Source organism: Mus pahari, chromosome 1 (assembly GCF_900095145.1).
Source record: "Mus pahari chromosome 1, PAHARI_EIJ_v1.1, whole genome shotgun sequence".
Lineage (NCBI taxonomy): Eukaryota > Metazoa > Chordata > Mammalia > Rodentia > Muridae > Mus > Mus pahari.
In genome coordinates, this window is record NC_034590.1 from 72,316,630 (window position 1) to 72,332,397 (window position 15,768).

General features: G+C 51.9%; 1 protein-coding gene across 1 annotated transcript in view; it reads left to right on the plus strand.

Moving 5' to 3' along the window:
• Pde2a (phosphodiesterase 2A) overlaps positions 1 to 15,768 on the plus strand; it is a 90,880-nt gene that overhangs the window by 15,505 nt on the left and 59,607 nt on the right. Inside the window, exon 2 of the mRNA XM_029535682.1 lies at positions 13,789 to 13,855. Within this exon, the coding sequence (XP_029391542.1) occupies positions 13,789 to 13,855 (67 nt within the window). The remainder of the gene's footprint in view (positions 1 to 13,788; positions 13,856 to 15,768) is intronic.

Genomic DNA, 15,768 nt, shown 5'->3' on the forward strand with positions numbered 1-15,768 from the left:
GAGAGAGAGAGAGAGAGAGAGAGAGAGAGAGAGAGAGAGAGAGAAGCAGATCCCAGTGTTGTCTCCATCAGATCCAAACTCACAATGGGCAGAATCAGATCTGTTTTGTTACTACTGTATTCTGAGCTTCATTGCAGGATTGCGCATTCTAGGTGCTCAATAAAAGCAAGAAATGGAGGGCATTTGAGGTACCTGATATGTGGGAGTCTGGCCTCGCCTCTCTGTGCTGAGGAGCTGATAAGAAAAGGTGGGCTTCCTGTGAGGACAGGCTAGGAGGGTTCAGCACTGTGGACAGCTCCCATCCCAGGACTGACCTTTTCTTCTGGTGGTCCCCAGAATATTTGTGATGGGCCCATCTTCCTATTGTGATTGCCACTATTCGGGGTAGAATAAAGGGGAACTCCAGCCAGTGCCCAGCAATAGGGTATTATACTTTCTCAAACTTAGAGGAGATGTGAGAGTGGAGTAGGTAGGTCATGAGAGGGCTGGAGTGGGGTGAGGTCATCAGGGTTGGGTGGGGTGTGAATAAGGATTGGCCAGGAGGATTCAGGCAGAGGGGCATCCAGGCTTCTGTAATGGCTAGTAATTCTGACCCTGCATGTTCTCTGAACTAAATGAGTAACCTTTAGAGGTTGTCCATTGGTACCTGGGCATGGCATGATCTTCTCTTCTCTCTTCCCTTCCTTAGCCTCAGTGGCATACTGAGAACATCTCCTCTGCCTTATTATTGTCTAGGTACCCAACCACAGAAGCTGGGGCAGCAATAGTTTCCACCACTAGTCCTACTGAATTAAGTTAGACTGAGCTGGATACACAATAGATGCTACTACAGTAGGCTGGAGCATCTCACTTGAATTGCAGAGGGTGAGAGAAGGGCACAGCTGGACTGGATAGAGTCTAGTTCGTGCCCTCCCCAAAGCCCAGTGGTTCTGATCAGATCTGACCAGCACTTCTCACACCTTGCTAGCCTTGCAGGGTTCACGTGGTGAATTTGTGATGACAGCAACCAGTGTTTCTATGACGACTGGATACTGGTGATCTTAGCCTCCATTGGTGCGGGGGCAGATGCCAAAGTCCCCTTTGGTCCCCCAGGCCTTTGTATGTTTGTGCTTGACAGAGGTTAGAACCTAAGGTATAGCAGAGGAGGGAGATGGAGTCTAGGCCAGGGCCTGGGGCTTTATGAGAGTAGATGGAGGTCATGAGAGCCAGAGGGACACTTGCCAGTTATGTCTTTTTTTCATTTCTTCCTCACCTACCGTCTTTCTCTTCCTTCTACTTCCTTTGAGCCCCTGTAGTACATGCCTTGACCTTTTCTGCATCCTGAGGAGCTGAGTGAGATAGAGGGACAGGCACATCCTGTCTGAGAGCACTGGTATGCGGTAGGCCAGAGGAGGGTCTGGTTTAACTGTGCCAGCAGCCTCACTGGGAAAGGAGTACTTCTGACCCCTCTTGAGTGAGGAGGGCTTCTGAGAGGAAAACCAAGGTCCAGAGGTGAAACATGGAAGGATGGGGAGCAACCTGAAGGCAGGGTGTACGAGAACATGAAGGAGTCGACATCCGCAGGAGGGAGATAGTGAGCGATATCCAGTTTATAGCATGGAAAGGCACCGTGGAGGTTCCCATAGTTGCTTGCTTGACTTTTAAATGGGAGAGCTTGTTCTGGAGATGGAAAAATAATTCCTAGAGGCTGGAAGCGACTTGTCCAAGCTTGCTCAGGTTACTAGCAATAGACAGAAAACCTTTAGACTCTGCTAGGTTCCAGCTAAGAGCTCTTGCCCTGGTCCTGCTGGCCAGCATCTCCCCAGGTGACTGTTTCCTCAGGCATGGCAGGGGCTCTCGGTTTGAATGAAATTTGCATGCATTCACTCTGTACTGAGGACTTTTCCTGCCCCGCGTCAGCCCACTGGCTGAGTCTGAAGCCAGGGTCAGCCCACTGGCTGAGTCTGAAGCCCGTAGCTGCAGGACAAGGTCTGGAGATCAGAGCATTTGACAGTGGTCAGGAAGGGATGTCGGCCAGAGATGGATTCAAATTGGGTGTTTGGAGCCTAGTGTGGTGGTGCATGCTTTTGTCCCAGCACTTGGGAGGCAGAAGCAGGAGGATCTCTGTGAATTTGAGGCTAGCCTGATCTACACAGGGAGTTTCAAAATAGGCAGGGCTACACAGAGAAACCCAGTCTGAAAACAAACAAACAAACAAACAAACAAACAAACAACAAAAACACCCCAAACTGCACTTTGGGTCTTTGGTCTCCCTGCTCAGGCCCTATTCTCCCTCTTCTTCCTCCCCTACTCCCAGGGACCTTTTACTAAACTAGTGACTTGTAAGAGATAAAGATGTCCCTGTGCCCCTTACAATCTCCTTAGGGCTCTTTCTGGACCCTATCCTGGTATTGAGCCTGAGAAAGTAAAGAAAGAGTCCTTTATCCCCATTTTCCTGATGAAGAAACTGAGGTCTAAAGGCACCAGTGACTCTCAGGGTTGCAGCACAACAGGGATGGGGCTGGGTTTGGTTGCCTGGCCCTAGCTCCTCTACGCTTTCCCCATCTTAAAGCTCTCTTTCCTCTTCCCCATCCCACTGTGCAGCATTACTGGGCCTGCCAGCCTTGATGGATGGCCCCACAACTCAGCCTCCCTCCCATGCCTCTCCGGATGCTGGGCTGTGAGCCTCCTAATCACTGGTTCTTCCTGGCTGCCGAGCCATTCATCTCCTTGAGCCTTGCTTAGCACAGATATTTTCTTTTTCAGGGGATGCACAGCAAGTTCTCCTTTGTAACTGAACCCCAGGTTTTGGGGTTCAGTTACAAAGTTAAGGAGCATTTCCTACACCTTTCCTAGTGTGTTTGAAGTCTTTCCTGGGCCTCTCAAGGACACCTACACAGCATACCAGCCCACAGATACAGTTACACTAATAAAAGCTTTTGTGTATCAAAACTATTTTTGTGATGGGAAACATTGTGGCTGAACTTCACATGTGTCTTCTCATTCATCCAGCTGTTTGATGTTATTGTTAACCTTTCTGCACAGATAAGGAAACTGAGTCTCAGACAAGGCTAGGTGGTGTGGACAGCACACACATGTGGAAAATGGAGGAGGTAGGATTTGAACCTAGACCTGTTCTGCACACATCTTGTGTTCACAATTCCCGCTGTATCAGCTTGCCTGTGTACACATGTACGTGTGCATATGTGAACATGATGTACCACACTGGCTCTCTAGTCCAGATGCTGGGGCATCCAATGGCAATGTCAGGCTGTAGAGGAGAATGAGGGTCACTGCTCATTATTCCCTGGGCTGATCCTAGGCTCTCACCCTGGCTGTGACACTGGCTGGCCAGGAGGGCGGGGTCTCCATGGAAGAGGCTACCTTCAAAGCAGCAGAAGAGGAGGCTGGGAGACAGATCAATCATCCCTTCAGCATCGCCTTCCAGGAACTGGGGCCCAGGGGAGGATGGCGCCATGGGTCGATTTTCTGGATTGTGGCCCAGAACCAGTGTATAGTGTGTCGGGTAAAGCTGGTGTGTAACTGTCCACCTTCCACTACCAGCCTACCCCTCCCCTGCTCCCCCATGCACCCTCACTACAGAAGGGAGAAATAACCTCTCGGTCCCCAGGCACCCTTCACACCACCTGCTCCACAGCTTTCTCTACCTCACAGGCAGTTTGGGGGGCCGGAGTTAGGCGGGATGCTGTGAAGACTGCCTGAATGTGGTAACTATGGGAGTGGGAACCGTAGGGAGATGGGCCAGCACAGACAGTGGCCTCCAGAGACCTCTGTGGGTAACTTAATGAAATGATAAATGTCAAGTGTTCCACACCACAGGGCACATAGTAGGCACTTAATTAGTCTTTCTCTTGGTCCTTCTCCAAGAGCCTGAAAAGAGAGAGGCAGATGAGGCATATGGGCCCCTCTGAATGCACTGTGCTTCCAGAACAGGCTACCAGCGCCTCCACGTGCTAATTAGAGAAACCATTACCACAGGTCCCGGCAAAGGCTAGCATCTGATAGGGTCTAGCTAATTACTGTCACATCCTGACATGGGGGATGGGACTCTCCCCATAGAGGAGTAGTGGCTTCCAGCAGGGCTTGATCTTCCCAGGCTACTCCACATCCTTGAGCAGACTTGGGTCACCCCCTTCCTAGATGTCCCTACACCTTCCGTGACTTTGCCCAGGCCTTCTACTCACACTGCCTTTAGAAGACTAGGGTTTAAGACCTGGCTCAGTGCCTGCTGGCTACTGAGAAGGTTAAGGCAAATGGCTTCCCTCTAGGGGACCAGTCACCTGTACCTATACCCCAGGCACAAGGAGGATTAAATGAGATGCTGCCTGCCCAGCACCTGCCACTTCCTGGGTCCTTGGAGGCCGAGCTGCTCTGCCTTCCCTGCCACAGTCTGAGGTGGGCAGCTGGGTTTGTTTCTCTACTAGCTGCCTACCTTGTCCTCAGTCCCCAGTGCCCTGCCTGAAAAAGTCTGTTGTGAAGGAAGATGGCAGGGAATCTCCAGGGCAGGAGGTCTGCCTCCATCTAGGCTATGTCATCTTGTTCTGTCTCTAGGGAGACAAATATGGTTTGTACGAAAAGCCTCCAGAGCCTTCATGGGCAGTCGGAGTGGGCTGACAGAGGCCGGGTGGGGAGTTTTGCTTCCTATTCTGAAAGCCTGGCTATCCGCTGTTTCTGACACTGCTTTGCTTTGTCCCTGCGGAGGTAGGACAGACAAAGGCCCCTGATCGGTCTCTTTGCTGAGGGGTTGGGTCTAGATGACTCTGTGTTTAGGAAGAGATGATAGTGAAGGGGCAGAGAGAGGCTGTTGATGTCTGTGTGACCTACGGGCAGATGGAGAAGGAAACACCCAGGCAGGACTGAGGCCAGCTCAGGATGCTGGTGGCCTCCGTGCCCTTGTCCTCATATTTCTGCCATCTTGTCCCCACTGCCGTCTGCTCTGCTTCCCAGTCTGGTCCTCACTGGCGGGCTCACCCCCTCTGTCCCCTGTTCTCTCTTCCTTTATTACTGTCACTATATTGCCTCCTGCCTCTGGCTTATCTTCTGTCATGAGTCCATCCATCTCTGTCACTCCTTAGAGACTCTTGCTCACGCTCTGGCACCCAGGCCCAGAACTAGGCGTAGGGTCTCTGTGAGAGCTGCTGTCTGTCCAGCACCGGCCTCCAGCTCTACCTCTGTGTCTGGCCGGCTCATCTGCTCCTACCGCCCCACACCTGTCTTCCTGATTGTGCCTCTGCCTTTTAGTCCCCAGATTCCCTTTGTCCAGCTCGAATGTTTCTCAGCTCTAATCTTTGAGTCTCGTCTCTTGGGTCCTGTATGGACTTTACCTCTCTGCCTCTTTCCTCTCTGTACAAGCCCTGCACAGTCGCGGGTCCAAGCCTCCAGCCTGAGAGTAGATGTAGTCTGTTCTCTTGCCTCCAAAGCCCCCCCGACAATGCCCTCCGCCCCACAGCATGCCTTGTTGCTAGGCCTTGGGCTTGCAGCACCTGGCTTCCATAGCGACGGGTGCTTAGAAACCGAACACCACATCTCCTGGTCCCAGTACGGGAGTCTGCTGATCGAGTGACTTTGGATCAATCAGGGAATGTGGCTGCTTCCAGTGCAGAAAGCAAGAGAAGAAAGAACTGTGGTCTTTGCCTCCTAGAACCTGGACCACTGGGGTAGGAAAAGGAAGCCACCAGGAGGGAGGCCCCTATCTCTCCTGCCTGAAGCCGGTCTGTGTAAGGAACAAGAGCTTGGGGAACTGGAGGCAGCTGGTTGTTCCACCATTCTTAGCTGTGTGAATTTAGACAGTGACCTCAATCTCACCAATTGAAAAATGGCACCAATATCACAAGATGGATAGAGAGTGAGGATGGTCCCCGCTGTTCCTTTTCTTCCCTGTTTAATTGGCAGAGAAGAGCAAAGGTTCCCAAGCATGGGAGATGGTGCAAAGAGAGGAGCTGGTGAGCCTCACATATACAGGGTGATCAGAAAGGACCAAGAGCCATATCTGGGATGGTTCTGCCACAGGAGTACCATAAAGGAGGGACTTGGTCTCCTGGTGGTGGTGGTGTAACTTGAACAAACTTGAAAGGGCAGCGTGAACAAACCCTCCTTTCAGCCTTCAAGGCTCCCAGAATGGATAACCAAGTGGGGTCCCTTAGTCTATTCTCAGCCCCTCCTTGTCACTGAACGCTATGAATTTGGCATCGGCTGGTTTTTCCTGCTAAGGTTTTCTTGTAGAGGTCACCATGACAGCAATAGCCTAAATCCTGGCCTGTAAAATTTGAGCATGAGGCCAAGGGAGACTGCATGGTTCATGGCCTCACTTTCTGAGGGACCACGGCATGGGTAGGGAGGAGCAAGGTGGGCCTCGGGGGAGCGAAGGCCAGCAATAACATGTCACTTGGGCTTTGGGTGTGCCTAAACCATGGACACTCATCCTGCCAGGGACTGCTGGGGGTGGGGAGCAGCCAATGCTGTCTTCTCCTGAGCTCCTAAGCATGGCTCTTCGCTGTTGCTCATGGGTTCTCTGACTTAATCCGTCATGAAGGCCAGCTGATCCCACAGCTGAGAAACGAGAAATGAGGAACTGTGTTGTGCTTATTAGGATGGTGACACTGGCCCCATTCCTTCCCTGTCTTTGCAGTCTGGGGCTCCCCATGGCTGTTGACACTGCCTGGGAGAGGGGTGTTATTTCTAAAGGCCTTTCCAGTTGCCCCTTCCTTGGTATTCAGAGACTCAACCCATAGACCTGCAAGTTTCAAAGGCCATAGAAACCCAGATGTGAGAGTCTTGCCTATGTCATGATGTTAGTGTAAAAGAATATTAAAATTCACGGGCCCTTGCACTCCGAGGACTCCAGGGTTTTGAATTCATAGAATGCAAGCAGCACGGATTTTGAAATTTTCTTAGAACATGAAGCTGTGCAAGTTTCTCTGAGCCTTGAAGACACAGACTAAGACCTCCCTGAAAGGTCTGTGAGTTGTCTGAGTGTGGGGCTTTGGATCCCTGTGGCTTATATTGTCTTACCTCAGTTTCCCAAACAGGCCCTGCTCTGAAAACCCCAGGGAGGGATGTGTGTCCAGGAAGGACAAGTTAATGATTGGTTGTAGTCTGAGGCACCCTGGGAGTCCGTCAAGCTCAGGAATGACAGCTGCTTAGGTAGGGTTGTGCAGGGCTGTGGGCGGCCACCCCAGCTGAGGACCAGCCCATCCATTCAGTATTCTTGCAGTTTAGGCTCAGGAGGGCTGCATCGTACATGGTCCTTTCCTAGAGAAGGAGTCAGAATAGTTTCCGCTTCTGTTCTTGTAGGAGATGTCAAGAGGGGAGGAACAGGGCATCAGGAGGGAAGTAGGCCTTTATCTGAATGAATAGGGATGTGGAGATGAGCTTGGTAGGGCTCAGTGATGGGCAGGAAATGCACTAAAGGGGGACTCAGTGGTGACTGGGTTAAGTGAGAAGGCAATGAAGTACAGGAGAGAATTCAAGTCCACGGATTTCTCCAGAACGCCTCTGTACTTTGATCAGGTTCCTGAGATAATGGGTGGCAGATAATGGGTGGTGTTGGGTATCTGAGCACCTTGAGCTCACTTGCTGACCTGAGACAGGCCAGAGGTGAGAGCCCTTCTTCCCATGGCTGCCCAAAGCTGTACAGAAGATATCCAGGATTGCTCTGAAGGGACCTGCCTCTTCTCCTGCCTGGCTACTTCCTGCTTCCCATGGGAAGCTGGACCTCAGGAAAGTCAGGCTGACAGGATGATGCTATGAGGGAGAAGCCATCTCTCTCACACATGAGAATGCACCAACTGGGAAGAGGTAAGCTCCCTGTCCCTGGGAGTGTGCAAGCAGGGTTGCAGTGGCTAGGACAAGTGACCTTAGGGTTCTGATGGGAGGAGAAAGCAGCCTGCAGGGCTCTTGCTGAGGCCATTGGACTTTGGGTAGTTTACTCAAGCAGTCCTGTCTTCCAGATGTGCCTGAACATAATAGAGTGGTTGTCATACCCTGGGATCTGCTGTGCCCTAGGTTTTACTCTCTGTGACCAGCCTGTGCTTGGGCATAACCCTCTGTAGCTTGCTGCAGCCTCAGCCTCTGCCTTAAGGAGCTGTATCTGGTTGGGGAGGCACATGGGGGAACTGCATCGTTAAGAAAGTCCTACTGAGGGAGGATGAACAGGCTGGGGGAAATCCTACCCAATTCCTGGATGTGATTTTAAGCAATGGTGGGCTAAGCCTTGTTCTGGAAGTTGAGGTTATTATAGTGGGCAAAGCAAAAATGTCCCGTCACAGGGGCTGACAGCATAGTGGGGGTTGGGGGACAGTGCCTCCAGACAGTTAAAGAAGTGTTAGAAGGCAGGGGGACCACCAGGCAGAGCTTCACCTGGGCTTAAGGGCTTGACAGGGATTCTACTCAAAAGCAGGGCATCCTCTGTGTCCTATGGGCAGCAGGGATTCATGTAGGCAGGAGTGAGACCAAGGTTGAGAGATGATCACTGTAGGAGTGAGCACGGGGGCAAGGGTAGAGTGCCTGCAGAGTGTGTGTGTGTGTGTGTGTGTGTGTGTGTGTGTGTATACATGTGTACAAGTGTGCATGTGTGTGTCTATGTGTGTGCATATGTGTGCATGCGTGAGCATGTGTGTGTGCATGTACATGTCTCTGTGTGTGTGCATGTGTGCAGGAGCTCCAAGAATGGATGTATACCTAGCCGGGCGTGGTGGCGCACACCTTTAATCCCAGCACTTGGGAGGCAGAGGCCGACAGATTTCTGAGTTCGAGGCCAGCCTGGTCTACAAAGTGAGTTCCAGGACAGCCAGGGCTATACAGAGAAACCCTGTCTCGAAAAACCAAAACCAAAACAAAAACCAAAACAAAAACAAAACAAAAAGAATGGATGTATACCTGTGTCTGTTGAAAAGCTGTTAGTGTTTGGGGGTTTAAGGTGTGAGTTTGTGGGGCTCAGGGCCACTTTGTGTACTACCAGAAGGATTATGTGGTCTGTGGATGATAAAGAGAAGATGTTAAGGTTTCAGGGGTCTCCTCAGCAGGGATGGTATAAGCCAAAAGCTTCGGAACTCGACCTCATGGGCTCCCTTCCTCCCGGAGGTGAGGTTCATGGCATTGACCACCTGCTGCATACAAAACAAATGTGGATGCAAATGACATGGAAATGGTGACCCACCCCAAGCGTCAAACAGAAGAGGTTGGGCAAAGGCTAAAAGTTTGAGGAGAGGCCACACGCTCTGGAGGGGGTGAGGAGGTGTGCCTGGCAGGGGAAGAGCCTTGGCTGCCATGCCACTTGGGATTCTGGAAGCCTAGGGAAGGGGTTTGTGTAGGCATGGCTAGAGCAGCTACACTTGGGGCCTTGTTCTGCAGGCACAAGATGTTCATTCAAAATAATAAGAACACAAAATCTGGAGTCCAGATAACTGCTTGGCCAACTGTTTGAACCCAGGCGAGGACTATGCATCTGGGAGCTCTGGGGTTTTTTTTGTTTTTTTTTGTTTTTTTGTTACTGTATAACATGGGGCTTAATCAAGACCTCATGCGTAGTTCCTGGGTACACACAGGTCCCAGGCCCTGCAGACACAGGAGCAGGTCCCATGAGAGACTGGAGGTCAGGAGGGCACAGTACCCAGAGTGGCAAGGTCTCAGTGGAGTCACCTTTCCTTAAATATCTTGCCTAGGAGGAACACCTAGTATGGGCCAAGCGGACGCTAAGGTAGGGAGACAAGAAGAGGTCTAAAGCAGCTTTGGAGGACATCTGGGGATGAGCGTCCTGGTGTCGGGGATGAGCGTCCTGGTGTCGGGGATGAGCGTCCTGGTGTCGGGGATGAGCGTCCTGGTGTCGGGGATGAGCAGAGGCTGGACAGACCGGGCATAAGATCCCAAGTCCCTGTAGTGTCGGTGATAAGAGTATCCTAAGTCCATTTTCCTTTCCTGCCTTTCCCTAAGCATCAGGCATGAACTTAAGCTATAGATGTTAGCTGGCAGGGTTGGAATTCTGGGTCTGTGGTTAACTAGCTGTGTGAGCATGGACACGTTATTTAGTGTTCTGTGCCTTCCTTATCTGTAAACTGTGGTTGATAGGACTGAGGAGATAATCCAGTCAGTGAAATGTTAGCCTTGCCAGACCAGGACCCAGTCTGGTCCCAGAACATATGTGAAATTCTGGTTGTGTGGTGATCCCAGCACTGGCGAGGCAAGCGACTGAAGGATTCTGGGAGCTTTGCTGGTCAACCAGGAATCTAGCCTAACTCCATGATGAACTCCATGCTAATTCAAGAGGCTAATCTCAGAGTGGACAGCATCCTTGAGAATGACCCTTGAGGCTGTCCTCTAGCTTCTACAGGCAAACACTCACCTGTGTCCATGTATGCCCAGAGAAACATGCACACATGCATACTCACATACATGCACACACATCAGTTCTACTTTATGATGGAGAGAGGGGGGTGGCTTGCTAGGTGTTAAAGTGTTCCAGGCCTAGACGTGCAACTCAAATCTTAGCAGTCAGGCTCGACTCTTGCCTTCACGGGACAGGGATCAGCTAGAATCTAATTCTAGGCTTTCAGACTAGGAAGTACTTTCAGATCATGAGGGAGAGCCAGGCATAGAAGATCACTGACTGTAGCTATAAGGAGCCCTGGGATTTATAGGGAGCTCTGGGGAACCAGACTTAACCTTGGGGTGGCAACACTTCCTAGCCATCAGAGTTTGGCAAGGTCCTTCCCTTTGCAATTTGGCAGAGCCTTGGTTGTCCCAACTGTGAGAGGACTGGCCTAGGAAATTCAGGGACTTCAGGTGAAGATGAATCCTACAAAATGCTGTAAGAGATTAGGTTGCTCATTTATTGAGTCTAGATGTGCTAACATATCACAGTTGGGGCAGTGGAGGCCCCATTGGCCACATGCAGGCAGCCCTCTGACTGAGTGAGGACACACTCAGTTCTCTCTCTCTCTCTCTCTTTTTTTAAAGATATATTTATTTATTTATTTATTTATTACATGTGAGTTACACTGCAGCTGTCCTCAGACACTCCAGAAGAGAGAGTCAGATCTTGTTATGGATGGTCATGAGCCACCATGTGGTTGCTGGGATTTGAACTCAGGACCTTCGGAAGAACAGTCGGGTGCTCCTACCCGCTGAGCCATCTCACCAGCCCCACACTCAGTACTCTTGATGAATGTTTGACTCAGAACAAATAACACACAAAGACCTGAGGGAGAGAAAATGCGCATCTGGGATTATAGTCACCAAAGCAGGAGAGACTCAAATAGGATTTAAAAAATAACTTCTCAGGAGGCAAGTGCTGTGAAGGTCCCATCTTTAGGATGGGGTCTTTGCCAGGGTGGGGCTGGCTCTTGACTGCAGAGCTAAGATGAGGTCACCTGAAGATCCAGTAGCTAGGGCCAGTAACCATGCCAGCACTTCCTGTGCACCTGTGTCTGACTTAGGGTATCTGAAAGCCCAGGACCAAGCCGGTGACATGGGGCTAGGATTACTAAAGGGTTTGTGTACTGGGCCTGGGAACAGTCATCATCATATTGGCCACCCCCCCTCCTTTACACAGGAGGAAACTGAGGCCAGAAAAGGGAGAGTCCCACTGAAGGAGTAGGTGTAACCTTTACACATCTTAGCCCATGCATGTCATGTTCTATAATGTTAATATGAGGAAAACCTGCTTTATTAAGAAGATGCACTTGGGAGGCAGAGGCAGAGGCAGGCAGATTTCTGAGTTCAAGGCCAGCCTGGTCTACAGAGTGAGTTCCAGGACAGCCAGGGCTACACAGAGAAACCCTGTCTTGAAAAAACCAAAAAGGAGGAGGAGGAAGAGGAAGAGGAAGAGGAAGAAAGAGGAAGAGGAAGAGGAAGAGGAAGAAGAAGAAGAAGAAGAAGAAGAAGAAGAAGAAGAAGAAGAAGAAGAAGAAGAAGAAGAAGAAGAAGAAGAAGAAGAAGAAGAAGAAGAAGAAGAAGAAGAAGAAGAAGAAGAAGCAATTGGCTTAGATCCCATCTCCAGACATGACTCCCAGGAAGGATACAAAGCCCCCCCCCCAGGTTACTGAGGTGGCATCCAGAAAAGGGGTCTTGGAGCAGATGGCCTCTGAGTTGCTGTTGAACGGTTAGCAGGGGACAGGGTGGCACCATGACAGATCAAGAGGCAAGAATGAGGCAGCTGCTGTCTAAAAGAAAAAAAACAAGGGATGGGGGTTGTCAGAGCTGATCGACAATCAGGGTTGAACTGTGGAAGGTCTGTAATGCCAAGTGAGAGATTTAGGTTTCATGGTGCTCGTGGTAGAGACCCACTAAGGGTGTTTGAGCACTGGAAGCTGGAAGCTCAGCTAGAAAAAAAAAAATCCTTGTGTGGAAGATCACTCCTTGAGCTACTGGGACAGCCAGGACACTTCCAAGCCTGTGCCAGGTGCTGGGACCGTGTCCAGCACTGGGCTCAGTGACTCAACACTGGGGAAATTGCTCCCCAGGGGGAAAGGGCCCAAATGAATCACATCTATGAGGCAGGGAGCAGGGGGCTCACTGAGTCACCTCCCAAGGGCTGGGGGAGAGGGAAGTGAAGGAAGAGGGGCAGTAGCTAGTGCAGAAAGGAGAACCAGGGAAGGTCACAGTGAGGGCTGTTAGGAGTCTGTCTGTCTCACCATCATTCCAAGTTTAAGACTTCTGGCAGCCCTTTGGGACAACTGACACCCAATGGGAAAGGGATCTAGCTAAAGTTACACTGGCAAAATCCAGGAAGACCCAAATTCACCCTTCGATATAGACAAGTCCTGTGCCTTAGCCCATCTTATAGCAAGCAGAGGCTAGAAAACAGGTTGGTCCAGGCAAGGAGTTTGACCCAAGTTGCACAAATGTCCCCTCATCCCTCCAGCCAACCCCTACTGGGGTCAGGGTGCACCTCTGCGATAGAACACCAGGGGGCGCAGGAGCGTCGCGGCTGCTGCAAGCGCCTGAGCACAGAGGCCGCTCTGCAGAGAAAAGCGCTCCCAGCTCTCGGGGTCCCACCGCGGAACTGCGGACTAGGTGGCCCTGGGGCTTGCACCCTCTTCAGCCTCCTGGGACGCCGATGCAGGCCTACCTGGCAGCCTTAGGAAACCAGTGCTCTCACCCCACATTTGGGAACGGTGCGCCTGTGTGTGTCAGGGCGCACGTGTCTCCTTCACAGATCTGCTACCGCTTCAGGGCTCGTCCCATTTTGGAGCGACCTCTAAATTTCTCCCTCATTTTCCTCTACCCTCTGTACTGGAAGGAGTGAAGGGTCCTCGGGGCTCCTGGACTGTGGCCGCGGCCCCTCTCCCCGCACTGCGCTGGACTCGGCCTCGGGGCTCTGGCCGGGCTACTGAAGTCCAAGTGATGGGGAGAGAATGTGGTGCGACAGTGCGCGGGACTCTGGGAGGGGCCCTACCACCTGGGAGGAGTGACGATGGGATAAGCAGAAGGCAGCGAAGGCTGAGAGGCGACCGAGGAGGGGGAGTCTAGTAGTCGACCCGCTCGCTGCAGGAGACTTAAGAGGGTGAAGGCCTGGCAGGGAGCAAGCCGGCCGGGATCGGGTGGGGTCCGATCTTTGGAAGGCGTTGAAGTGCTGTTCCCGGTAGCAGAAACGTAGGCGGGGCCTGGAGGTCTGGGGCGGGACGGGGGCGGGGGCGGGGCGGGACCAGGGCGGACCCTCGCGGGGACCGGCGAAGCTGTTGCGGACGCGCTGACCGAGTGCAGCGGGCCGGGCTGGAGGGGCGGGCGGGCGGCTGCGAGCATGGTCCTGGTGTTGCACCACATCCTCATCGCTGTTGTCCAATTCCTCAGGCGGGGCCAGCAGGTCTTCCTCAAGCCGGACGAGCCGCCGCCGCAGCCATGCGCCGACAGCCTGCAGGTAGGAGGGCCCCCCCATTCTGGGTAACAGGGAGAAGCGGGTGTCCGGGGAGAGCCCGGTGAGGGCCCGGCCTTCTGAAGAGCTTTCAGTCGTCTGCCCCACGGTCTACTCTCTTCTGAACCTTCCTTTAAGAGGGGACCCTTCCCTTAGTTTTGAACCCGTCTTGTACTGAATGGGACGGCAGCCATACCCACAGGGGGTCCTTGATTCTTCGGCTCATAGCTCAAACGCCACTCCAGATTCTGACTCCTCTTCGCATCTAGAACTCCTCCATTCCAAGCCCTGAAATCCTAATCCTCGTTGCCCCCCTCAGCCACATTGACAGCTCCGTATAAGCCCGGAGTTCCCTCCTCCCAGGTTAACCCCAAACCCTTCCCAAACCTCTGGCTCTCTACTGTCCATATCAGATTCCAGGCACACCCTTATCCCCTAAGCCCCTGGCAGCAGGGAACTTTACCTCATAAGTAGGACCTCACCCCCAAACCTCTATCTTCTATTCTAAAGTCTTACTCCCCATTTTTACTAATCATCTAGATTCTAGTCACCATCTTCCACCCAACCCAAGGGTCCAACCCCTTTTTAAAACCCAGATTCTCTCTTCTCCTCTGCCAGACTGCCCCCTCCCAGTCCCCATCTTTTACACAGACCTCCAGTCTCCTCCTGTTGCCTCCCAGCCTCTAGATGTGATGGTCCCACATCATTCTTCCAGTGCCCAAATTCCTGAGTGCATCGTCCTTTGGCCCCTCTGCTGTTCTCTTGTTTAGTGTGTTGCTCCAGGCTGCCTGCCTCCCCTGGTCTGTTCAGCCCTTCCGTTTCTGTGCTAAGGTCTTTCTGTGACCATACCTTCCCTACATGTCTGCCTCTACTTTGGGTCGTGGGGGAACAGGCTCAGAAGACAGGGCTGGAACATCTAGGACCTCCACCTGTGCCTGTGTTCTCAGGTATGGCATGGGATGGACTGACGTCCAAGGCCATAAACATGGAGAACGTTGCCCTCAGGGTGCCCAAATATGTGGTGGGTAGGGATCGTGAGGTGGGACACTGGTATTTATAACTTATAAATTATATCTCCTTATCCCAGCTGTCCTGGTAGTGACTGGGGCAGTAGGGTTTGGGGATGGAGAGTGTGGGTAAATGTCCTTCACCTGTGGTGAGGGATGGGTGAGTCTGGGGCATATGTGCTTGTGTGAGGGTTCCTGTGTGCATAGCATGTGTTGGGTGTGCCTTGTGTGTAGTCATATATGTTGTGCTATGTGAAATCACATTTGAGTGAGATTCTTCATGGGGAGATGACAGTATGGAGATTGCGGTGGTGCATGCTCTGTGTGACTACAGAGGTGGGGTTGTAGGTGGGAGTTGTAGCACAGCGAGTGACTCTGGTGTGTGCATGTGGTTATGTCTATCATGGCCTTGTGATGCTGTAGGGACAGCTTGCATGTTGAAGGCTGAATAAGTGGCTATACATGCTATTTGACTGCAGTATGTAGTCAGGATTGAGTCCTAGTATGGTCCTGTTGGTTTCGAATGGATGTCCCGTGAGAGAGGGGTGGAGGTTTGTGTCTGGGTGTGCTTCTAGCCTCCTGGGTAGCTTAGGGTCACTATGCTACATCCTGGGTTTGCTTGGGGAAAATATCCAGATGCCTGTATGTAAGCATTTGTGTGCCATGTGCCTGTGGTGACTCTTCGTGCAACTATGGACAAGACCGGGTGCAGCCAAGACCCAGGGTCCGGTTCACCCAGCAGCTGGTTGACCAGGTTGGAGGGTGGGTAGGAAAAAGCAGACTGAAGGACTTTGTGTGTCTACAAATGGGTGATATTTTGGTCTGACATTAAGCATGCAAATTATGCAGAATATGTCTGCACATGTGCTTCTGTGTCTGAGTGGGGTGTGTGTGTGTGTGTGTGTGTGTGTG